The sequence below is a fragment of the Chenopodium quinoa genome, unplaced genomic scaffold (assembly GCF_001683475.1).
Source record: "Chenopodium quinoa cultivar QQ74 unplaced genomic scaffold, ASM168347v1, whole genome shotgun sequence".
Classification (NCBI taxonomy): Eukaryota; Viridiplantae; Streptophyta; class Magnoliopsida; order Caryophyllales; family Amaranthaceae; genus Chenopodium; species Chenopodium quinoa.
In genome coordinates this window covers 1,540,064-1,565,626 of record NW_018742381.1, presented here as the reverse complement: position 1 = coordinate 1,565,626, position 25,563 = coordinate 1,540,064, and the positions used below count along the sequence as shown (strand labels likewise).

Below are 25,563 nucleotides of genomic sequence, written 5' to 3'. Positions count from 1 at the left end.
AAAAAATATAATCAAAGTAAATATATGAATAATGAAAAATTCAAAGTTTTGTGATTTTTACGAAACCCAGGTTAATATGCTACTCGCCTTTGTATTTCTCTGTAATCCTTTTTATCCTTTATTAAAAAAAATTGTAATTGTCTTAGGATTCGAACTTGAAGTTGCAACTTGTCAGGCAGAAAATTTGCTTTCGGGTGTTTTGCGGTCACAGGAGACAGAATCACAGAACTGAACTTAATTTCTTCATTTCTGTGCTAATTGAAGAGAAATTATTTCTCCAAATTCTCAAAATTGAAAAAAAAAAAAAAATCAAAAATAAAATATGGGGGAGCGGTTGAAGATGGTGGCGTTAATCGGCGCAAGTGCATTGATAGGCTCTCTTTCTACTTACACTCTTCTCAAGCTTCTCAGCAGGTCTTACTTCAGTTCCCAACTTTTTATTAGATTTTAAATAATTGGTATTAATTAATTTTTGCTGGAATTAATATTATGTATCAATCATTTGATTTTTTGTTACTGATGCTTTGAATTGGAAACAACCCAATTGTTAATTTTTATTATTTGTCTTAATGGGGGTGTTGTTGGGGTTTGTGGGGATGAATTACAAAGTATAGATTGAATGAGTATTTGGTTGTTTGTATGTCAATTAGGTTATGTGATTGACATATGTGAAGAAATGCATACAAGTTGAATTTGTGAAATGGGAGTGAATGGCGGTAGAGATTTTGGTCATGGAGTGACGTGGGTTGCTAAGTTTGAGCTCTCTTAGACATTTTGCATATTTTCATTTGCATTTGTGGCAAAATAGTAAAGAAAGAAATTGTTTGAATGACAAATTATGGTGAATTTCTCAGTATGTGTATCTATTTGTTGGAGACATCGGAAGTATAATGGGTATAAGGATCAGAAATATAATCAGAAATATAAGATATATATATATATGAAATAAGCAGAGCTGCAGCACCTCCTTTATTTAATAAAATAATAGAGATTGATTTAGAGAATTAAATATATTATATTATGTTGTTATTCATTCTTACATATTACCTTAAATGAAAAATTATTACAACTTTTATGGAGTGTTACAAACTAAAATAAGAGAGGTGATAATTCAATATTATTGTAAACCTTAAAGAAATAACCTTTTACTATTTGCTGTAGTAAGCATATCTGCTGGTTGATCAATTGTATTGATAAACTAAGCTTTATTTCTCCTTCACCGACTAAGTCACGTATAAAATGATGTCGAATCTCAATGTGTTTGCTTCTAGCGTGGAACATTGGATTCTTTGTCATTGCATTTGCTGACATATTGTCTCAAAATATTGTTGTTGGACTTTCTTGAATAATATTCAAATCTCTTAAAATTCTTCTTAACCAAACTGCTTCACATGCTGCTTCTGTGGCTGACATATATTCAGCTTTTGCTGAAGACAATGCTACAGTTTGTTGTTTCCATGATATTATTTTAGTGCCTAAACAGAATATGTAAGCTGATGTACTCTTACGATCATCTACTGAACCAGCCCAATCACTATCTGCATATCCAATCAATTTATTATTCTCTTCAGTTCGGTATCTTATGCCTATTTTCTTGGTACCTTGAAGATAGCGTAATATCCTTTTTGCAACAGCAAAATGTAGTTTGCTAGGATTACTCATAAATCTTGACACCATATTCACTACTTGAGCTATGTCAGGTCTTGTATGAGTTAAGTATAGTAAGGAACCTATCAAACTTCTATATACATTAGCATCGACCTTATTAGCTCCATCATCTTGACTTAATTTTTCATTCAATGCCATAGGAGTATTCACAGGTTTGCAATTTTCCACATGAAATTTCTTTAGGAGATCCATTGTATATTTTTCCCGATTAAAGAAAATTTCTCCCTTGGTTTGTGTTACTTGAATTCCAAGAGAGTATTTCATGAGTTCTAAGTCTGTCATTTCAAACTCTTGCATTATACACTCTTTGAACTCATTTATGAGTTTCATATTATTTCCGGTGTAGATAAGATCATCAACATAAAGACAAACAATGAGAAAATATCCATCATTGTTCCCTTTGATGTAAAGTGATGGTTCACTTGGACTCTTTTTGAATCAACTATTCATAAAATATTTGTCAATTCTACTATTCTGTGCTCTTGGAGCTTGTTTAAGTCTATAGAGTGCTTTATGCAAACGATAAACTTTTTCTTCTGTACCTTGAATTTCATATCCTTGTGGTTGTTCCACATACACTTCTTCTTCTAACACACCATTCAAAAATGCGGATTTCACATCAAGCTGATACACATATAATTCTTTCTATGCAGCTATGGCTAAGAAAATGTCTCATTGAAATCATCTCTAGGTTTTGAGCATATCCTTTTACAACAAGCCTTGCTTTGTGTTTTTGAATATTTCCGTCTTGGTCTAGTTTTGTTTTATAAACCCATTTTAGACCAATAATTTCTTTACCTTCGGGGTAATCGACAAGCTCCCATGTATTGTTTTTCTCAATCACAACAATTTCTTCATTCATTGCTTTTATCCAAACATCATCGGTTGATGCTTATTTGTAACTAGAAGGCTCACTTGCAAATAAAGCAAATGTTTCCATGTCATTTGCTTTAGATAAATAGCACTTATAATCGTCCAAATAAGAAGGCCTCTTTCGAATTCTTCCCGGTTGATTCAATATCGGAGAAGATGAGGTTTCTTGTGATTGTGTATTTGGCACAACATTAGGAGATCTTTACGGACTGTTTACTGCATCATTTATTGTTGTTGGAATTGAGCCACGAGAAGTTATAGCTTCTTCTTGCCTAGGAAAATGAACTTTTTCATCATCCCATTTCCATTTTGCCGATTCTTCAAATATAATGTCTTTGGAGACTATTTGCTTCTTAGCTTGTGGGTCTAAGAGACGATAGCCTTTTGATTCATCACTATATCCCATAAAAAGATATTTTCTCCCTTTGGGATCGAACTTTTCTTTACCTTGATCTTTATTCAAGGCATATGCAATACATCCAAAAACTTTTAAATGACTAACAACTGGTTTTCTACCGTTCCAAGCTTCATAGGGAGTCTTGTTACTTATAGCTTTAGTTTGAGAACGGTTGAGTATGTTGATAGCTGTATTAGCTATCGGCCCATAATGTTTTAGGAAGACCCTTTTCTTCCATCATGCTTCTTGCCATTTCTACAATTGTGCGATTCTTTCTCTCTGCTACATCATTCTGTTGAGGTGTTCTTGAGACTGTCAATTGTCTTTTTATTCATTCATTTCTACAATGCTCCATAAAAGGGTTATATATAAATTCACCCCCTCTATCAGTTCTCAATGTCTTTATCATATATCCACTTTGTCTTTCAACTAATGCTTTAAATTGGATAAATACATTGTAAGCGTTTGACTTTTGATCAATAAAATATATCCATATCATATGGGTATAATCATCGACAATAATAGAAATTACCTCTTATTTTGTAGAAAAGGATTTTTCATGGGGCTAAATACATTTGCATGTACTAATTCAAGAGGAGCTTTGGCTCTCCATGAAGTCTTTGGGAATGGAATACGATTTTTCCATATATAAATCCTTAACTAACTTGAATATTTCTATCAATGTGTAGTAATCCAACAACCATGTCTTTTTGTTTCAATAGTTTTAATTCTTTTTGGTCAAAGTGTCCACATTGTAAGTGCCATAGATAAGATTCATCCATAACATTTGCTTGCAATGCCAGCTTATTTTCTGGCATATGAAGTGGGAAAACTTTATTATTAGCCATTTGTACTTTTGCCAATATAGTACTAGATTTTTGGTCTGTTACAATACATTCCCCATTGTCGAAATTAGCTGAATATCATCTTTGAGCAAGTTGCCCAACACTTAGGAGATTATGTGTCAAATTAAGCACATAAAGAACATCATGTATGTATTTTGTGTCATTTGATTTGCTATTAACAACAATGACTCCTCTTCCTTCAACTTTTGCCTTTTTTCCATCACCTAAGGTGACTTGATTTGCTACACCCATATCTAACTTGATGAACATGTCCTTATTTCCTGTCATGTGGTTGCTACAACCACTATCTAAAAACCATAAATTGTCAAACTTATTTTGTGCATCCATGCACGTAAGGAATAATTGTTCATCTTCAGCATTTGTGGTGAAATCCGCTTCATTTGTATTATTTTCATTTTGATGCCAACAATCCTTTTGAGAATGACTCGAATTTCGACATTTCTTACATCTAAAATAACATTCACATGATTGATGGTTAGACTTACCACATATACGACAAGAATTATTTTACCTTTGTTGATAATTTTGATATTGTCCGCGACCTCTTCCTCGACTTTGTCCTCGGCCACGGCTAAAATTTTGGGTACCACGACCTCTACCATATTGGTGTCCTCTTTGGTTTCTCTCTCTTTTCTCTAACTCTCCTTGATATTGTTTGTTTAATATATCAAGTTGGGATTGAAATGCTTGATCTACAAGTTGATCGATATTTGCATTCTTTTCAATTTTTACTCATGTGATTCCAAAGATCCCATTAATTCATGCATTGTAAGAGTTGACAAGTCCTTAGACTCTTCTATCATATAGGTTGCAGAATTATATTTTTCAGTCATACTTCTCAATACTTTTCGAACAACTCTTTTTTCTTCTATTGTATCACTGACACTTCTTATTTGATTAACTATCTCTGTGACTCGTGAAAAATAAACTTGGATGTTTTTTGCTGCATGAATATATCTTAATGCAAGTGCATCTGTTTTCTTGTTTTTCTTGTGTAGTTTTTGTTGTCCTTCATTAAGATTTTTTGTAAGGTCTTCATAGCCTCCTTCCACGCGCTCCCATAAATCTTGAGATATAAAGAATGTTTGCATTTGACTACTCCAATAGTCACAATATTCTCTGTCAAAGATAGGAAGAGTTGGTTGGGAATACGAGAAAAATGGTGTTAGATGTACTGGAAGCCATGATATAATTATTCCGGTTCTGATACCAAATTTGTTGGAGACAGCGGAAGTATAATGGGTATAAGGATCGGAAATATAAGAGATATATAAAAATATATATATGAAAAAAGCAGAGTTGCAGCACCTACTTTTTTTAATAAATTAATAGAGATTGATTTAGAGAATTAAAGATATTATATTATGTTGTTATTCATTCTTATATATTACCGTAAATGAAAAATTATTACAACTTTTATAGAGTGTTACAAACTAAAATAAGAGAGGTGATAATTCAATATTATTGTAAACCTTAAAAAGAATAACCTTTTACTATGTAATTTTAAGATTCCCCTTTAATTTCTCTTTTATTGCAAATTAATCTCACACTATTAAGGTATATTGTGATTTCTCGAGAGGAAGACTTTTGCATTAGGATGGAACTTGTCCAACAATACAATAACAATTACAGAGTAATTTTGAAGGGCTTTCTTCGAATCAAATAGTTTTTTGCCAAAAGAATAAGATATTTCAGCCATAGTTTGAGACTTTGAGCCATTTTATTCCTCTCTCGCCAAACATGCTTATAGACACATGTAAAGAATCTACTAGCATACAACTTATTAATATTTACCAAACTGAAGATAGATTTGAGCTTCCTTGCATTGTTACACAGATGAGCTTTACTGCTTTAGACAACCGCCTCTTTAAAATCCTGCTTCTATCCCACAATTACACCGAAATGCTAGATACAGAGATTAATTCAACAAGTATTAAAGCCTAAATACAAGTTAGATCATCTTTTCTACATTATCCATGTACCTAACCAATTTATTATTTCCACATTATCTATTACTTCTTATATCAATGCAATGTTTAGCTAATACAAAGTATATTTTTATCTGTGTACACATTACACCATATGCACAAACTAATACGAAGTATATTTTTTTTATGTGTACAAATTACACCATATGGTATCTAGCATTTTGGTGTTAAACTTCATATTTGAATCTGCTTAACTTTCACTTTTCTCACTGTACCCTTTCTTCTGCATTTGGTGATTTTCTGAAAAAGATATGTTTGAAATTTAGGTTATTAAATTGTGAATAAGTAACTTGTTTTTGCAGAAGGGTAGATGAAAAAGGCAGCAGTCCACAGACGGCAAGATTTGATGGTAGGGAATTGTAATTTTTTCCTTGCTAGCTCAAATTTTAGCGTCAATCACCTCACATGCAACACATATGAACCTGACCTTTACCATCTTTTCCCTTCCCTCCTTAACTCCTTTGCACTACCAGACGTTCTGTTAATGGCTACACAATTTGTACCTAAATAAATTTTAACAGATACTTCGTAGATGATAAATGGCGTAAGATGGATGAGGATAGTTAACAACTATGGTCCTGTTTTTAGGCTGATATTTTTTTTTCTTTTTTTTTTAAATGCTTTTTAAAAAGAGCATTTGTCATGGCCCCATTGGCCTGGGTCTGTGGAGATCTAGACATGTTTAGAGTACTAAGAACTTATTGTGATCTTATTAACTTAAAAATGAAAAACTAGAACTAATTTAATCTTATTAGCTTTAAATTAAAAAAAAAAAAAGTTAGACGAGAGTAAATTATAATTGTACCAACCATATCATAGGCAGCTGGTTCACTGTTGCTTTGTTATACACTACTGAAGCTTTTGTGTCCTATACAGACAAACAATCAATCCTTGAGGCAGACCAAAATGGATGTGTTACGCATAGGATGGAAAGTAAAGGAGCTCCAGATATTTTACAAGATGAGATAGTCTCTGAGCAACTGACCAGGTACTTTGACTTCTCTTAAAGAGTGGTTGCTGGAAATAGTTCTTGGCTTTATAGAATGGAACTGCTTTTGCTTTTCTTTCTTATTCCAAATTATTCCAAATTATTTTTCCGTATTAGTGATTCGGTGAATAGTGATCTTCTCTGATCTATAATGTGGAAACCTACTTTGCTGTTATGTATTTCCTTATCTAATTTGAAACGAGTTGTATACAAGATAAATGCGTAAATCATCAATACACTGAATACACTTGTACAAATCAGATACAGCATTATCACTTCATATGTGCATTTTTGTATTGTGAGAGTGGGAAGACGAGTATACATAAGAATCAACATTGCCTCGTTGATATTGTTATGTAATGTAGACGTTTTAAGGTGTGGGTAAGTCTAGAATTGTCTTATACTATTTAGCAATGGGTTATATAGGTTGTTTACTTGTTAGAGGCATAGTGTAGACTGTAATGTTCTTTGGCAATCTGTTCTGATTTTTGGCTGTATGGTCTTAGAGGAGCAATTAGATTAGAGTTAACTAATGTTGTAGAAATAATAATACAATTTATGATAATGGTCATGTCGATCTTGATTATATTATCATGATTATTATGATGGTAATGATCTTGATCTTTACTTAGTATCTGCATATGTACTTATCCAGATTGATACAAACTTTTAGTTATCTTTAGCTGATAATTCTATTAGCTAATCTGTTTGACATTTAAGCTATAGGACTATGAGATCCTTTGGTTAGCCTTCACATCAACTCATCTGCTCTCTTTTGATTATTCTTTCCACATCATTCAGGAACATTCAGTTCTTTGGTCTAGATTGCCAACGGAAAGTAACAGAATCATTCGTAGTGGTGATTGGTCTTGGAGGCGTTGGGAGTCATGCTGCATCTATGCTTTTGAGATCTGGAGTTGGGAGGTTACTTCTTGTGGATTTTGACCAGGTTTACACTATTTCCAGCTTCAACTACTTCTATTTCTCCCTCTCAGTGTCCATTAAAGAATGAAAGCTCCATTTTAAGGTCGATTCATCCATCAATTTGTTTTTTAAAAGTTTACTTAATATAGCCGTAGATCATAATTTTGCATCGCATATGTAGGGTAAGGGTCTGAAGGGTCCCTGGGTAGAGTCTGAAAACATTATACCGAACCCATACCCTACCCGATGCCACCTAGACCCATATCCTACCCGAACCCATAGGGTCTAAATAAGACCCATACCTGTATTTTAGGGTAGGGTCATGGACTCACTGCCATCCCTACTCGTAACCCTCTTGATTCATCTCTCTAAAGGGCTATGGGGTATTGTTAGCTTATTCCAAACTATGTTAAGATTTTTAAGATATAATCTCATATTTTGTGATATTATCTCCTTATTTAAAGAAAATTTGACACCTAAAATTGAAAAAAAAAATTGGAGTCTACAAAAGCCCCCACAAGACTCGATGTGGAGATTTGACATCATATGCAACGTCGTCTTGAAAATTTGTTAAATTTTGAAAGCAAAATTGACATGCCCCCATTAATTTCACGGATTTTGAAACTTGAATAGCAAAGCTGAAAAGTGAAAATATCCCACCGAGCATGTTTAATGTTATTAGTATAAATACTGGGTTACAATCTCTAATATCTCTACTGATTCGCTTTCCACGTGCTTAGAATTGTAAGCTGACTTGTTTTGATGTTCATGATGGCTGAAAGAGGCTTGATCTTGATCAGGATCTGTCTTCTTGATTAGAAAGACACGTCTGGTTTGGTGCTTGTTCTTCTTCTAGGATGCTAAGCTCGAGCAAGTTTAAGGTTTTGTTAAGTGGCCACATAAATGGGCTACATGACAACTTACTTTTTTAATAAGCCTAAAAACTTCTTTTGAGTTCTTTATCGTGGACTTAAATAACCATGACCTGTAAAATTGCCTGACCACTTCGTTGTGTTTTACATTGTAATTAAACGAGTTCATCTAAAATACATAAAATAGGCCAAAATAATTTATTAACCAGATGAATTATTTTAGTCATATATAGTTAACAGTTAATACTTTGACCAGGACAATATGAAGCGTGACATTCAATAAAATTTTTGTGCCTACAATTAGTTAATTGTTTTATTTGTCTAAAGGAGATGGAAAGAGGGGGGGGGGGGAAGAAAATCTTTTTACCGTGTTTTTAAGGACAATTGCTTTTCAAAAGAGACATTGAAACATTGAAAATTCTGGTGAAAGGCACCAAAGGCAAAATTTAAGTTATAGTTGAAGACCTGAGGTGTGTTGTTGTACTTGTTGTGGCATTTGTTGCTGCATATTTTATGCATAAATTGTTCATGACCAAATGTCCAAATGATGGTAGAATTTTCTTCTTGCTATTCTTTTGTCAATGGTAAGGCCACTCTCTTGTCTTCATTAATATGTTTCTTTTTTACTTATCCCATATGTCCAAGAAGGAGCTGATTTGGGAATGTGATGTTTCTTAGTCTAGCATAGAGAGAGTGAATTATTTTGGTTTTTAGGTAATCAATGATATTCCAACTAATGTCGCTTGCATGATTTTGCTAGGTTTCACTTTCTTCACTCAATAGACATGCCGTTGCAACACGAGAGGATGTTGGTATGCCAAAAGCTTTATGCCTCAAGAAGCACTTCTCAAGCATTTTTCCAGAGTGTCAAGTTGATGCTCAAGTGATTTTGTATGACGCATCCTCTGAAGAAAAGATTTTGTCAGGCAACCCTGATTTTGTTTTGGATTGCATTGACAACATAGATACAAAAGTAATTTTCCATGCCACTATCGCTAATTTTTTTAGCAAGTTGATACTGATCACTTTTGCACGCGTAGTTATCCAACAAAGTTGTTATACAGCCTCCAATATTAGAGATCAAGAATTCATGCTGTATAAGTTGCATTTTTCTCTAATTTGATATCTATTGTAGGTAGCATTGCTCGCTGCATGCGTGCGTAGGGGATTGAAAGTTCTATCCGCAACAGGAGCAGGCGCTAGAGCTGACCCAACTCGAATTCGTGTGGCTGATTTGAGAGAATCAACAAATGACCCCCTTTCCCGAACTGTATTTCTCTATCCTCATCTTTGCATTCTAAATTTTGTTATTAATGAAATCATTTGCCATGTACATTTTACAGTTAATTACCAGAGTGAACTAGAGAAAATTACATATCTTCCCTAGTTCTGTTCTAGCATTCTAGCAATATCGGTACAATGTAAAATAAATTTAAGCATATTATACTACTACCTCTGTTCTTTTATGTTTTACTCACTTACTATGAATACACAATTTAGGTGAATAAAGTAGGAGAGAGAGTATGGAAAAATGTAATTATTGTGGGGTTAGATGGGTAAGATGGTAAAAAGGGTATGCTATAAATAGATTACAGCAAAGTGAGTAGAACTTAAAAATAACGGCCTAATATGGAAAGTGAGTAGTACAAAAAAGAATGGAGGGAGTACTTAGGATGCCAAGAATCTTATGCTAAAAAAATAGTACCAAGAGTTTTGCATTACTGTGTGTTTTTTACTTGCTTAGCTGTAAAATATTTCTTGATGGTTGGTCAGTTCTAGGGCAAGTACTGCAGTATAGCTGTCTTCATGATTTGAAATTCTCTCTAAAATTCTGTGTCCAATAAGCAATCTGTTCTATTCACCAGGTTCGGCAACGGTTGAAGAGAGACCACGGCATTGAAGGTGGAATCCCTGTGGTGTTCTCCCTGGAAAAACCGAAAGTAAAACTGCTTCCATTCAAGGGTCTTAATGGAGAAGAGGAAAATCCTTCTGATTACCAAGTGAGAATCCTAAGCTCCAATTTACCTTATCTTGTGAATATTGACCTGCATATTATGAATCAACTACTTTGACCTGTTTGTTTGCTCGGGTGCTGTCAGACAACAAATGAAACAGGCCGTAATTAGCTAAGTTTCATGATGCCCCTCTATCCAATTGCACATGAAATCCAACCTAGAGGTCATTGATTATAGTTTTCCTTCATTGTTTACTTCCTATTGATCCTTCTCTCTAAACACTCGAGGTATAGACCATAGAGTGAGATGGGAAAAGTAATTTAAGCACCTGTTTGTTTAACATTAGGACAAGGATCAGATAGGAAGTATGAAGAAACATAAGTTGGAGTGGGGAATTCTTTAAAGAGGCCTAAACGCACGAGAAAAAAAAATGGAGAGTATACATTAGAGGATAAAGTGGAAAAAGAAAAAGTAAAAATAACAATGACAAAGTGTGTGAATAATAACATTGTTTGTGTACGCCTTGTACGGTGATCAAGTGATGTATGCTTGGGTTTTTCCGACTACTTTTAGGCTGCTTTTCATCTCTATGGAAAATAGCCTCCGTCTCTTTGCCTCTTTTAATGTGGGTTTGAATCGGACTTTTCATCTTTCAAACCTATTCCATTTCAACATTATTACATTTCAATACTAAGATTGTTCACTGTACCAGGACCAATAAGCCAAATAGTCTATTTATACGCAACACTTACTACTGATGGTGAGGTTGACAGATTACTCTCTTGGAGATATAACCAAATTCCCCCCCCCCCCCCTCCCCTCTGTTTAAAACAATAAGTTTGTTTCCCTTCTGTAGACCAAGGTCCCAGACCAAAAAGTATGGCAAGGTATATGATAACTATCATAATAACTATAACTGATTATCTACTGACAGACGTGATTGCCTTCGTCCTCGAATGCACAATTGTTCATTGTTTTGTCTTCTAAATACGACTACTGAACATGAATTGCACTCTCCCAACTACAACAAATTGCCGATCACAATATATATAAACCACATAATGATTTCTTCCTAACCTCCTCTAAAGCATTTCTCCCCTAACATAAACTCTAACTTATTTCCCAAGCTTCCCATAACTTACTATAAGGATATTGTCTAAATGCCACTTTCTCCCTAATATCAATTCATAGTATTATATTCAAACCTGATAAGTATCTGATTTGGATTCTAACCTATATATTCTTAATTTGGATTCTAACCTATTCATCTTAATCTGGGATACAAACCCTTTACTCATTACTTAAATTAATATTTAAATCATTTTGTACAAAAAATGGTTGATGAATAATATTAACCTGGTCACGTCTGCTTATTCTTAACTAAAATTGCTACTTTTGAAGCAAGGGCCGTAGCTTCTTCTTTATAAGCAAGTAAGATTTTGATCTTACTAACATTGGTGATGTTTTACAAAGTTTACAATCAAATTAATTATTTCAACTAATTGCGTCATCATATTTCTACCTACTCTAAGAATAAATAACGCAGTCGAACTTGGCACACATGCCAATGCACTAGTTTGACCTTTTAAATATTAATAAAAAATACAACCACCAATTTTTTTAATTGACATGTTTTAACTTTAGCACTATTCACACACTTTCTTTTGACCGTGTTTTGTGATTTATACGCAATGAAAAATTTAGTCATGTAGGGTCTTGTTAGCTTCGTCACGATATGTACTTTCAAAATATCAACTTTTTATATTTTTTGCATATCGGTAATTAAAGATATTAATTGTTGAATTTGTGCATTGTGAAATTGACTAAAGAAACGTGTCAACTAAAAAGAAACGAAACGGATGAAGTATAAAATAGTTGATACTATGAAACTTTATATTGATGATAAAATTGGTTTTTACTATGTTAGCAACAAACTATATTCAAAGTTAATATATGAATTGTAAAAAGTCAAACGTGTCAATTATTTTAGGGCGGAGGAAGTATTTAGATTCAATAGCTATAAAAATACTTTATCCTGAATCTAGTCATATTTCTCCTAGACCATTGTTTACATTTTCAACTTGAAAGTTAGTTAGCATACATCTATCATCCTCTGAAAACCTCTTGCTTAGAACTTATATTGTCTTTGTATTTTTCTTCATGAGCTCTAACACTTCTATGGGGAATAGGTTGCTTTTCCAAAAAACTGAGTTAGCAGAATGGTCTCAATCATAGAAATAGCAAATTTCTAATACTATTACTCCCCCTATCCCTCAAAAAAAATTCATGGAATCAAAAGTACTTTGAACTTTCCTGTTATGGTATTCTCACAACTCACTCTCTTGCTTGTCTTTACCCACCTCCAATTTCTTTTTTTTTTTTTCTTTTTTTGAATTTTCATTTCTAAATAATAAAAATTTAATTTTGTGCCAAAAGCTTTATGCATGTTTTTTATGGGATGGACAGACTATAATCCCTCCTTTTCACTTTAAGTGAAACATTGGATTTTTCAGTCTCCAAGACGTATTTATCCATTAATATCTTTAATTCCATATTTCAATGTATGAAGAAGTTTATTTTCTTAAAATACACATAGAATTTTACGTGATATATAATGAATTTTTTTTCCTTAACCACATCCTGATATATAATCAGAAGAAAGAATTCTACTATGCTCAACTAATTACAATTGGCTCACTATCTGTGTTTGGAGTATATATAGCACGTCATAGTGTCATACAACAACAATAACAGCAACAACAAAGCCTTAGTCCCAAAAATATATAGCATGTCATAATGTGAAATTTTCAACACTCTTCAATAAATGGGAAACTAGAACATGTCAAAATTCTCTTTTCTAACATGTCAAAAGTAGTTGCCGAAGATATTTTTTGGATTTATAAGGCATATATAGCTGGCAGGATCAGTGTCTGTCTCATTTCTCATGAAAGCATCCAAATTATAGAACAAGGTTTCAGCTGAGCTTGTTTATTAACGATTGTTCCACACTTCAGCAATAAAGTAAGATTCTAGTGATTTATTTGATTTAACAATAGGAATGCTCTTTGAAGTAAATCTTAGAGAAAAGCTTATCAAGTGTCTGACTCACAAAATATCCAATATCAGGTGTCCAATTCACAAAAGCTCCAATATTAAGTGTTTTACGACTTTTACCTTGAGCGACTAGTTATCATCGGTTGTTAATACATATTATATATATATACTTTTTTTTTTTTTTTTTTTTTTTTTTTTTAAAAAATTTTTTTTTGCTGATGTTCTGACCTTTAACTCTTTCATCCAGGTTGTACCAGGGTTTAGGGTCCGGATTATACCTGTTCTTGGATCCGTGCCTGCAATTTTTGGGCAAATTATGGCCTCGTATGTTGTCACAAAGCTAGCAGGGCTGCAAATTGAAAATGAGCCAATAGTTAATTTTGATGTGGAGCACTATCAAGCTCTCCATCAGCGGTTGATTGAGCATGAAGAACTAGTTTATGGTACTGCTAGCGAAGTACAGGTATGATGATTTCCTTAAGAAACTCTCATTGCCCCCCCCCCCCTTCTGTTCCAATTCAGATTACAAAATTGTAAAGAGGATTATTTTTGAGTTAAAAGCTTTAACTTGAGATAGTAAAAAAGGTGCATAGCTCTGAAGCAGAACACTCACAAGACTTGTTTACAGTTTGCTGTGACAAAAAAAATAGGAATTTTCCATAGAAATCAGTAGGGAAAATACTAGAATTTGAGTTTTGGTAACATGGCTTGAACTTTAGCATGATTTTTCTCCATGTAACATGCTAGTGGAATTTTCAGATTTTTAGAAATGTTATGTGTGCCTTGAGGATTTTATGCCTTCAGTTTTTTTAACCAAGATGTTTTTATTGTTTTGCCACGAAAACCATTAATTTCTTGGTTAACAAAGTAATGTGGACTCCTCATAGGGGAATGGAGGAGGGGGGGGGGCATCAATTTGTTGGGTTGAACTTTGTTCCCTCAACCTTGAATGTAAAGATGGGAGAAAACCTGTGCCTTTTCGTCTGTTGCTCACCTCAGCTTTTACTGACTGCTGTTTCTGTCACGTACATTATTGACTATTACCCTTTGTCCTTTATTAAGGTAGATGTTGAAGAAGTGAGGTATGTTGTCAAGGAGTTGTGGCATGGACGAAGTGCTAAAGATGGTTCTTTTAATGGTGTGGGACGTGCAATGTGGCGATCTGTTAACGAATTGATGCTCGTAAGGTACATGTTCTACTTATGTTATTGGGCAAACACTCAAGCAATCAAGAGTGCTTAGTTTGTACAAGTTGTTTTTATATCTGTTTGTATTTGTTGTCTCTTTTTTCTTACCAATTTATTATGCACTATATGCTTTATTTGATGAATAATCAATCATGTTTTTCAAGAAGGTAAAAAGACTGGAGTAAGCTTTTAACATTATTAACTTTTTTGATCAAAACTAAGCACTTGCCTGTGCTCTTGTGGTTAGTAATTTTGCCAAGTGAGAGTAGGTGAAATGTTCTTGCTGATATTGTTTACTTGACCAATGGCACTAACATGCAATGTAAAATTAGTTAGTTGTTGCAATGACTAAATTTTGTAAAACTAGATTGGTGGTCCATGATTTGGTCATGATTTGTTGTTGCAATATATATTGAGAAAAAAAAAATATCAATCTTGATAATTTTTAATTGGAAATGTATAAGAGATAATTAGATAATAAAGCAGTTGATGGAAACTGAATATTATGGAAATATTGTAAATAGTTTTTATATTTTTAATATTCAATGCTTCCCTGTGTAATTCAAGAATTATTTTCAGTGTATGGAAATATGATTTTTTATTGGGGTTAAATTTGCGTATTTAAAGCTTAACTGCCTCTATATTTGATAAAAATTACTCTCTCCGTTCTTTTTTGTTTTACACTTTCCATTTTATGTTGTTCTTTTATGTTCTACTCAGCGTTTGCCATCTTACCCCTTCAGCCCTACAATAAAAGGTGTAACATGGATCTAATGAATGTGCCAAAACATCTTCTGATTTTTTTTTTTTTTTGAGTCGTGTACTGGTGAGTTTCTTGTTAATATAGCTAATTTTTATCTGCTTTCCATGACATGCTGTTGGTCATTGATATAGGTGGGATAGCACAAAGCCTGCATCTGTTTCGAACTTGATTCTTCTGAAGTTCGATGAGGTATTTTTTTTACTTAAGCACTATTTTTCTTCTTGTTCTATAGTGCGAATCAACAAATAGTATGTCTGAATGCTAAAAAAATTGCTTTCAGAAATCAAGGGATGTCAATTTTTTCTCCTTAAATGTTTTTTTTTTTTTTTTTTTTTTTTTTTTTTTTTTTTTTTTTTTTTTTTTACTGTAAATCTTCAGGTGCTATTATATGAAGTGCAGCAAACTTCAGAGATGTTGGCGCCAACTTTCTGTTTATTGCCCTTTCTCTTTGTTATTAATAGAGGCGCTATTGTTCTGTGCCAATCTCCTTGTTACTCCTTTAGCAATCTTCTTCCCAGTTTTGTAACTCATTGGAAACTCTAAAATATCAGTGGGAAAATCTTTATTGCACAGCCAAAGTTGAATAGCTGTGTGTGTAACTGAGGCATAAACTAAACTGTTCATTTACTGCAAACTCTTGTTTATAGGAAATGTGAGTCAGTGCAAGAAAATAGTTAATAATATAAGTGATAAGGTAAAATGATGGGTGAGTGTAAGAAAAAGTTGAATAAATACAGTGGCGTAAAGAGGGTAAGGTGGTAAACGATAGTACAAAATAGAGGGAGTACATTTTTATATTATTTCCATGGATATGGATACAAATGAGAATTTAGTGTTTATGCATCATGCTGAAGCTGGCTCTTGTAATCTCACTCCACCTGATTACCTTTGGTCATCCATGTCAATCTTCCCCACCCCCCCCCCCCCCCCAACCCCCCAACTCTGATTTTCAAGCTTATTCTAATTTGTCTAATCCACAGGTGGATGAACATGAATCAATGACACTTGATGACATTAAAGAGAAGGAACCAGAGTTTTTCCAACGTGTGTCGAATGTTCTAAAGCGAGCAAATTTGGACTTCTACCTGTAACTGCACTTCATGTCCTCCATCTCTCAATTCAGTCATTCCTGTTAATGAAGGGTCCTGCTTTTGTAAGCAATATTTCAATTTGTTTATTTAAGACAGTTCAGCAATCTTGGAATTATCCCAAAAAAAATCGAAAATTCAGAACATTTTTTATTGGCTATTGCAGATTCATACATAGTCCTAAAATTGAAATGGCCTCAAATATGAAGATCAGATAGTAGTCAAGGGATTCTCTCCTCAACAGAGGCCAAAAAAGAAGACAGTTTATGCTGCTGTGTAGTGTTCCCTCAATGTGATGGCCCTTTTGTGCTAAGAGGTGACAGAGAGCCCAAATCTCAAATAGATAATGATCAATGACAGGGAGCTGTTTACAAAATAGATAATGACAGGGTGCTGTTTACAAAATTGAGATTATTTATTTAGATCTCCCCGAGCTTTTTTGCCTTTTTTACCAGAGCTATTACGCCTTTTTACCGATGCTTCATTCTTCCAAAAATTTTCTAGGGTTCGTTTGGTTGAATGTAGGAATTGCAACTTCCTTGGAAATATAATTTCCCATATAATCGGATTTCTTAGGAAATTTTAAACACAAATTCTTGATTAAGACAGAATTTTATTGACTTACTAGAATTTAAAGGTACCCTTATATACCACAAAAGTTACTATTTTTCTAACCTAAATTTTACCCTTATAAACACTAATAATGTATTAGATTAATCTTATTGGAGTACTAAACCACGCCCGTTCATAACATATTGCGGGCATGGTTTAGTACCCCAATAAGGCCCTGTTTCCATAAAATGAGTTTGGGCTAGATGCATAAAATTGGCCAGATTCGCTACGTTTTGGGGCTAGATGCATAAAATTGGCCAGATTCACTCGGTTTTGGTGATTTTGACCAATTCCTCATGCACTTTACTTTATTTTTTTTTAGATTTTTATAGAATTATTAATCATTTATTGTTATATATGAACATTTTCCTAGACACTTCTACATTTCAATTTCAATTGCCATTAATTTTAAAAAACTGAGCATGACTCGGGAATTATCTAGTTACTACGGAGTATAATATATATAAATGGGTACATAGTGTTTTAATTAAAGGAAATTTGTCAAAAAAAAAAAACGACCTTTAGGCGGTCTTCTAAAAGTAAAATGATATTTGATGGACATCTGTCCATAATAGAACATGACTGGTTAGTAACCTGTCTAATAGGTTAATTGTGACACATGTTACAATGCGATTAATAGTTTTTAAAAAAAAATTAACATTTTCTTTTATAACGATGATTTTAATTCAAAAACAAAAACCCCCACCCAGCCACCAGCCCCTTGCCGGCAAATCCCCACCCAGCACCCCACACCCATGCCGTCGTCGGCAAACCAAACCCGTCCCCCACTATTGTCCATGTTGGCGAACCCCTGTTCCACCCTTCGCCTTCACTTTGCCACCCCTCCCAAGTCACCCTTTGTCGCCCCCTTTTTTCCCACCAACTCAAAACCCACTTTTAAACTCCACCCTTAATTCTGTAAACCTCCTGAAATCCACTTGCCAACCCACGAAACCCGCCCGAAATTACGATCTCCCCACCCCTTTTCGTGAGGGATTCAGCGATTGGGCGTTTGTGGGCTTGGTTAGTGGGGTTGTGTTCGAGGGGTGTGTGGGGTGGGTGAGGGCAGTTGTAGGGTTGTTTCGGGGTGTGGGGTGGATGAGGGGGGTTTTGGGGTGTTTTCAAGGGGGATGGGGTGGTTGTGGGGTGGTTGCGAGGTGGGTTTTGAGGTGTGTGGGGTGGGTTTCAAGATGGTTGTGGGTCGGGTTGGGTTTCGTGGTTGTGGTTTTAGGGTGGCTGGGGAAATGAAAGGGGATGGAGGGGTGGCAAGGGTGGCGTTGCGGGCGATAAGTGGCTGAAGGGAGGAGGGAGAAGGGAGGAGAGATAAGGATTTTTTTTTTAAAAGTAAAAATCAATTTTTTTAAAACGAAAAATATAAAAATAATCCTAAGCAATCACTAGTACGACACGTGTCCGAGTCTAACTACAGGTTATCATTTTTTATTTTAATTTGACTAGTTGTTCGTCCAAGGTCGTTTTATTTGGAATAATAAAAAAGTCGTTTTATTTTTAGAAGACTGCCCAAAAAGTTGTTTTAGTTTTGACAATTTTTTTTTTGTTAGATTGTTTTAATTATTCAAAGTTGTAAGCCTCTTAGGAAAATTAAAATTGTTATCACCCTCTAGTCCTAGTCTATTTCCTTTCTCTTATTATGAACTTGATTTTTACATCATGACTTATAGTTCATTTTAATTAAATTTTATGTACAATTGTAGAAAGTAGAATAATATTCAAAATTTGTGAAAATACTTAATTAAAATAACTTGTTATCAAGTGATGTTCACATACATCATTACATCAAGATCGATGACGTATGCAGGGCCGTCTCCGACAATTTGAAGGCCCTGTGACAGATACAAATACCGGGGCTTCTTCAAATTTTAAAATGACATTTATAATGTAAGACACATTGATATTGTGTTAAGATATTGTAAGACGACATATATAACCAATAAACCAGGACTATAGTTAAACAATCAAACGCTAAATTGAAGCACTTAAGAGCCTTTTAAAAGATCTAAATGCTGATAGAAAAATTGCCATAATTAATCCCAACTTAGCTCCGTCCGTCAACATTAATCCCAACTTTCGTTTATTTTTTATTAATCCCAATTTTATACCCAATCTGCCCCCATTACACCCAATCGGTCATCCAACCTCCGGCAGGCGGCACCCCCTGCCACCTCTAGGCAAGCGGTAGCCTTGTCAAACTCCGACGAACCCCTCCTTTCTCCCTCTGTTCGCCCTCTTCCCCACCAGATCCCGGCACTGCCTTCCCCTCCCCCAAATCCGGCACTCCTAGCCTTCCCCTCCCTCGATTCTAGCTCAAATTCGACCACTCCCTCCCTTCCCTTCCCCAATTCGGCCACTCCCTCCCTTCCCTTCCCCGATTCCGGCAACCCCCTTTATTCCCCTCCTCGAATTCAGCCACACTCATACTTTCCCCTTCCCGAATCTGGCCACCACTCTCTCTCTCTCTCTCTCCTCGAACCCGGTCACCCACTCCTATTCTCTCCTCGTTCCGGCTGCCTTTTATGGTGGCTGCCGTACGTTTAGGGTTTATGGTGGCTGCCTTTTTTTTAAAAAAAAAATAAATAAATAAAAAATTGGTTAAATTTGTTTAAATAATTGACGAATCACGTGGTGACACGTGTGCAAAAAAATTCCAACTCACAAATGTTAACCTGCTTAGCCGGTTACAAGTCACTTGGGAGTGTTTTTGGCGGATTGGGTATAACGTTGGGATTAATATTGGCGGATGGAGCAAAGTTGGGATTAATCATGACAATTTTTCCAAAGCCGATATAAATAATACGAAGTATGAAAGTATGACCATTGAACACCATAATTAAGTGGGTTGTTTGAGAAAAATCAAATATTGATTTAAATCTTTGATAGACATGAATATGAATAAGTTCTTCAGTGTTGTTAAAAAAGCAGAGGAAATATTTCAGTCAATATGAATGAGTTCTTCACTATTGTTTAAAAAGTAAGGAAATTTTTCAGTAGAATAATAAAAGGACGATAATAAATAGAGAGAATAAGTTATTTTGTTCTTTGGAAATTAAATTATACATGGAAATTTGGAGAGAGAAAATAAAGAGTTAAAATTGCTTTAAATGGGGGAAAGATGCTGACTTTTACACAACATTTCACGGAAATTGGGAAAGAAGAATTAGAACTTTAGAATTTTATTTTATTTTATTTTTTTTATTTTTTTTGTCTTTTTTTTTTTATTTTTGGTAAAGACTTAGCATGAAATGTTTTTTTGGGCCCCAAAATTTTGAGGCCCTGTTCTGTAGGTCCGATTCGACCGCCCTTGAGCCGGGCCTGCATGTATGCTCATTTGTACTCCGTAATACATTATATGTTCATTTGTAGGTAGAAGAGTGTTAAAATGTAATGCTTGTATTACTTAATTAAAGACGACTATCCTTAAAAAAAAAAAAGACGACTAATTATTATCAAGATGTATATAGGGGCAAGCTAAGTTTAAGGCAACATGGGTTAATTGACCCCACTTAATTTTTGTAAAAAAATGTTTCATACATTTAAAAAAAAAAATTACTAATTTAAATTGAATTATTTAATAATATGGGAAATACGATATCAAAATTCAGAAAAATCTATCAATGTAAAACACACATATTTGTATGTGTAATATGTGAGCAATATATAGTATATAATATATTATGAATTTGTGTTTAGAATTTTTAAGTCATTATGAAAGTTTATATAAATGTTTTTATTAATAATGTAGGAAAATTAATTCATTTACTTTTGGTTAAGAACTACTTTAAATTGATTTGAACCCACTCCTTAGAAAGCTTGCTCCACTATGTACATATCAAGATCGTACATGTATGTTCATTTGAATAAGTTTTATGTACATTTTTTTTTTAAAAGATTCAATTAATTTATCGAAAGTAAAATGTTCAAATTTAATTTAATTGGTCTTGATAAATGAATGTCAACTTGATAGATATAAAACAAACATATCTTGATAAATGATTGAAAAAAGATAGGTAATGTACCTAAAAATGATTTTTGCAAGCTCTTCATCATATCGTATGACACGGTTACACAAACCTTAATAGCTCGAACCTTGTATTTTGAATTAATTTAGGATTCACAAAACGGTAACAAAAAATATAAATTGGTTTTGGTGTGATAATAATGATCCTAAAAGTAAAATGATCATAATATATTTACACGGGTGCAATTGTGAAATTTGTACGTAAATGATGTTATTATAATGACCTAAATATTATTGGCAACGGCTATTTCATGAAATGCCATTGAGTAATTGCGAAATTCACCAAATGCCATCCAACTTTTCAAATTAAAATTCACCAAATGCCACCGAGTTTTAACAAAATTCACCGAGTGCCATTAATGACTAACGGCGGTTAGTTGACCGTCAGTTGACCCACCACTTGCCACGTGTCACCTTCTGATTAGTCCTTTTTAAAAAAAAAATTAAAAAAATAAAAACTAAAAAAACCAAAAAAAATAAAAATAATTAAAACCCCAGCCACCACCCCCTCCCTGCCGCCAAACCCCGAAACCCTACCGCCGGCGACCTGCACCTTTAACGGCAGGCGCTCCGGCCAAGACCACCTACAGCCGCCTCTGACTACTGGCCACCTACAGCCACCCTTAAACCCCAAAAACCGAAACTCCATTTAAGATTCACCCACTTCCCAAAACCCGACCGAAAACCCCAAACCGGCAGCCAGAAGCCCAGGCACCACCCCTCCCTGCCACGGAACCCCGATCCCTTGTCACCGGCGATCTGCTCCCTCACCGGCGGCCACAAACCCCCTCCCATTCCCGCCTCTTTCCCTGTCGCGACCCACCCACCCTTTAAACCCAAAACCCGAAACCTTCAACGGTCTTGTTTGATGTACGACCAGCCACTGTGCTTGTAGGATTCCGGCGTGGGTGGGTCGGATTTCCTTCAAAGCTCACGACTTGGTCTCACCCCGTCACGGGTCGCAAACCGGTGGAAATCGAAGTATAGCTTGGCTGAGGTCGTTGGAATGGCGATGGCAGAGGCTCAAAGGAGGAGGGTGGGGTTTCGGGTTTAAGGGTTAGTGGGTCGCGACGGGGAAAGAGGTGGGAATGGGAGGGGGGTTGGCGGCCGCTGGCGCGCCAGCCGTTGCAGGTCCCGGCGGCATAGCTGGGGTTTGGCCGGTGAGGGTGGTAGAAGGAGTGGTGGGTGGGGATTTCGTGGTTTTTTTTTTATTATTTTTTTTTCAATTTTTTTTAAATATTTTTGGTTTTTTTTTTAAATTTTTCTATAATTTTTTTTTTAAAAATGGGCCAATCAGAAGGTGACACGTGGCAAGTGGTGAGTCAACTGACGGTCAACTAACAACCGTTAGTCATTAATGACACTCGGTTAATTTTGTTAAAACTCGGTGGCATTTGGTGAATTTTGAAAAGTTGGATGGCATTTGGTGAATTTCGCAATTACTCAGTGGCATTTCATGAAATAGCCGTATTGGCAATTATGCAAGTGAGTAAGTAATTACGCAAGTTATTTTTTTCCTGTAAACGTCCAAGCTATATTCCGTACATAGGGAATTAGTGGATTACTAGTTATTTTGTTAAGTTTTTTACTACCTCTATTTCATACTATTTGGGATTGTTGTTAATTTTTACTGTTGCATTGCAATTACTTATGAGAAAATACAAGTTTATCTTCAAAATAAACAATATCTGTTTATCATGAGGGTATAAGATGTCAACAATGAGCAAAAAATTGCTCATGAGCAAAACTTTGGGTGAAATTACAAAAAAAAAAGAAAAAAAAAACCTTACACCAATGAGCAAAAACAAATTTGCTCATGAGCAAAATGAAAAATGCTCGTAGGATGAGCATTTTTGAAGATGAATAGTAACTATGTTAGGCTCACAAGGTAAGTAAAAAAAAAGAGAGAGAAATAATATAGTAGAGAGAAATGTAGGTGGATATTAGTAAAAAGTAGAGAGAGAATGGTAAATAAATTTTTTTTTTATAATTGGTGGGATAAAAATATGATCACAAAAATGCTTATGAGTTGAAGGAGGGAGAAAGTGGGTACAGAGAGAATGAAGAAACCATTTTTTGCTCATTGTTGATAGTGCTCTAATAGTCAGTTTACACATTCAAGTATGGGCAATTTTGTGATTTCATGTATAAAAGAAGTTAACACAATTAAGCATAAACTAACGACGTTAATGGAGGTGTCGGTGGATTTGAAGAGCTTCAATGGAGATTTTAGAAACTTCAATGGAGAATTCAAGCTCAAGGGTAGCATCAATGGAAGAACCTGTCACCCCTACCCTTTGGGGTTCACCAAACTCTTATTTCTCCCTTTTTTCGGGTTTTCGTCTAATTCGACGGCAAAGTTGTCGGAAATGGTGGAGGGGATGTCGGAAGCGGTGGTGTCGACGTAAGACTTGTGGGGATCGAGAAGGAAGTAGAAGATGAAGCTTCTAGTATATGGTGGTGGACATGGTTTACTGCAATTAGAAAGGAGTAGTAGCATATATGAAGAAGCAATGAGGTAGGACAAGGTAACCTCCGTTATTCCAGCTAGAAAGCACACAATAAAAAAAAACATTATTTAAATTAGTAGCACAAATTCCAAATCTAATATATTACAATCTTGCCATTAATTTTTTTTTTTTTTTGAAACAACAATCTTGCCATTAAATAAACAAGTTTTGTATTAAAAAAAATAATAAATAAATAAATAAATTATGTTTATCATCAAGATAAATGGGGCCATGGGGCTCCCTCATTAGAGCACCAGCAACAATGAGGATGGAAATCCTTTTAGCTCTCCTTATGTTTCCTTTTTAGCTTCCTCATAGATGTGCAAATTGCTAAAATGATCCTTTTAATGGGAAGATAGTACCCAACCTTTCTACGGAAAGGAGTAGCTCCATCGTCCCACGAGCAAAAACAGGAAGAAAAAACAAACAAACAAAAAAAGGAGGAAATAGTAGTGTGAAGCAGCGAAGTCCGAAAATACAACGGTCAAATGGATTTAAAATGGTGACACTTGTCTTCATTTAAATGGTGGAATCTTTTTGTGATTAAAAAAATTGTAAAATGACTATAATCTGTAAACGACAACTTATTTGAAATAACAAAAAACACCAACGATCATAAAAAAAATTTCTCTATAAAATGAGTACAATTTTTCCATACTTTCACACACTTTTTGTTTTTGCATTTTTTCCCATAAATCTCATATTTGCGGAAAAAAATTGATATCACTCAAACACAAATTTTTTTCTCCATTTCACTTACAACTTCAAATACTCTTCAATATGGATCGTAATAATTCAAATTATGGGAGTAACATGAACTTTAAAAATAATTAAAACTTTCAATATAATCAAAATAATCCTCCTTTTGGTCCAAATCTATTGAGTATTGAGTAATCCTCAGTTTCAAACTGCTTTACAATGGTATAATAGTTAATCAAGACCTAACATGTATTTCATTATGTATTGCATTTCGTTGCTTATTTTCATCCGTGTATTGCATTTTCGTTGCTTATTTTCATTTGTGTATTTCATGTTTTTAATTCATGTGTTTTAATTCATGTATTTCATCTTTTCACTAATTTTTTATAACGTGTTTTATGTTCAAATAATAAAAATAATAATAATACAATCCCTATTTCGCCGGCAATCAACATTGTGGAAATCGCAGCAGGGAGATCACACCTCTGCTTGGCTTTGGGCAGTCCCTATTTCGGGGTTGGGTCAGATGATGAATGCGAAGACCTACCGATGTGTGTTGTGCTACCGGATGGGTGTTCCTTTTTTCTCTATCTCAATGTCGTGCTCTTCTTGTTCAAGGGTTTTTACTAGGGATATTTTCGGTGATCACGCGGTGTCGTGTGCTGGTATTGTGGGTATTAAACATTGGCATAATGTTGTGACACCCTTGTTGATATTTGCTACAGATCTGGGATTTCAGCAAGAAAGGAGGTTGACATAGGATTGTTTGGAGGAAATGACGGGGTCCTCAGACCTGCAGATGTGTTACTTTATTCACGGGATCGTGGTCACGATGTATGTGTGGACTTAACAAGGTCTTCTTCTTTGACGCAGACAGGGCTATCTGACTATGTTCCTGGACGGGTTGTGGCTAATGCGGCTCATCAGAAGCGGGTGAAGTATGAAGCTAGTTGTCGGCTGATTGGATATAGTTTCATTCCCTTATCTTTTTCTTCGCTTGGGGAATTAGAGTAGGAGGCTGTTGCGTTACTGAAGCGGGTTCAGAGGTTCTCGGCGACGCAAGACATTATGGCTCGTGCTGCA

The 25,563-nt window shown here is 34.8% G+C and overlaps 1 protein-coding gene across 3 annotated transcripts; it reads left to right on the top strand.

The window, feature by feature from the left end:
* Positions 1 to 35: 35 nt before the first annotated feature.
* Positions 36 to 16,878, top strand: LOC110698282 (tRNA threonylcarbamoyladenosine dehydratase). Of its 3 annotated transcripts, XM_021875694.1 has the most exons (12): positions 41 to 414; positions 6,095 to 6,141; positions 6,669 to 6,780; positions 7,582 to 7,729; positions 9,337 to 9,549; positions 9,712 to 9,846; positions 10,442 to 10,576; positions 13,833 to 14,048; positions 14,648 to 14,772; positions 15,667 to 15,724; positions 16,516 to 16,688; positions 16,790 to 16,878. In XM_021875694.1, exons 1-11 carry the CDS (start codon positions 323 to 325, stop codon positions 16,624 to 16,626), a joined length of 1,392 nt encoding a protein of 463 aa, XP_021731386.1. In that variant the 5' UTR covers positions 41 to 322; the 3' UTR covers positions 16,627 to 16,688; positions 16,790 to 16,878. The 3 variants fall into 3 exon arrangements, with proteins under 3 accessions (XP_021731377.1, XP_021731386.1, XP_021731393.1); XM_021875685.1 differs by lacking the exons at positions 16,516 to 16,688; positions 16,790 to 16,878 and adding an exon at positions 15,914 to 16,405 and having other exon boundaries at positions 36 to 414; XM_021875701.1 differs by lacking the exons at positions 6,095 to 6,141; positions 16,516 to 16,688; positions 16,790 to 16,878 and adding an exon at positions 15,914 to 16,406 and having other exon boundaries at positions 325 to 414.
* Positions 16,879 to 25,563: the final 8,685 nt, after the last annotated feature.

What these genes read in the sequence shown, in the direction of transcription:
- LOC110698282 (XM_021875685.1), top strand. Translation starts at nt 323, where the DNA reads ATGGGGGAGCGGTTGAAGATGGTGGCGTTAATCGGCGCAAGTGCATTG. An exon ending in ACAGACGGCAAGATTTGATG is followed by an intron (nt 6,142 to 6,668) that starts GTAGGGAATTGT and finishes TGTCCTATACAG; the next exon opens with ACAAACAATCAATCCTTGAG. An exon ending in GTACTGCTAGCGAAGTACAG is followed by an intron (nt 14,049 to 14,647) that starts GTATGATGATTT and finishes TCCTTTATTAAG; the next exon opens with GTAGATGTTGAAGAAGTGAG.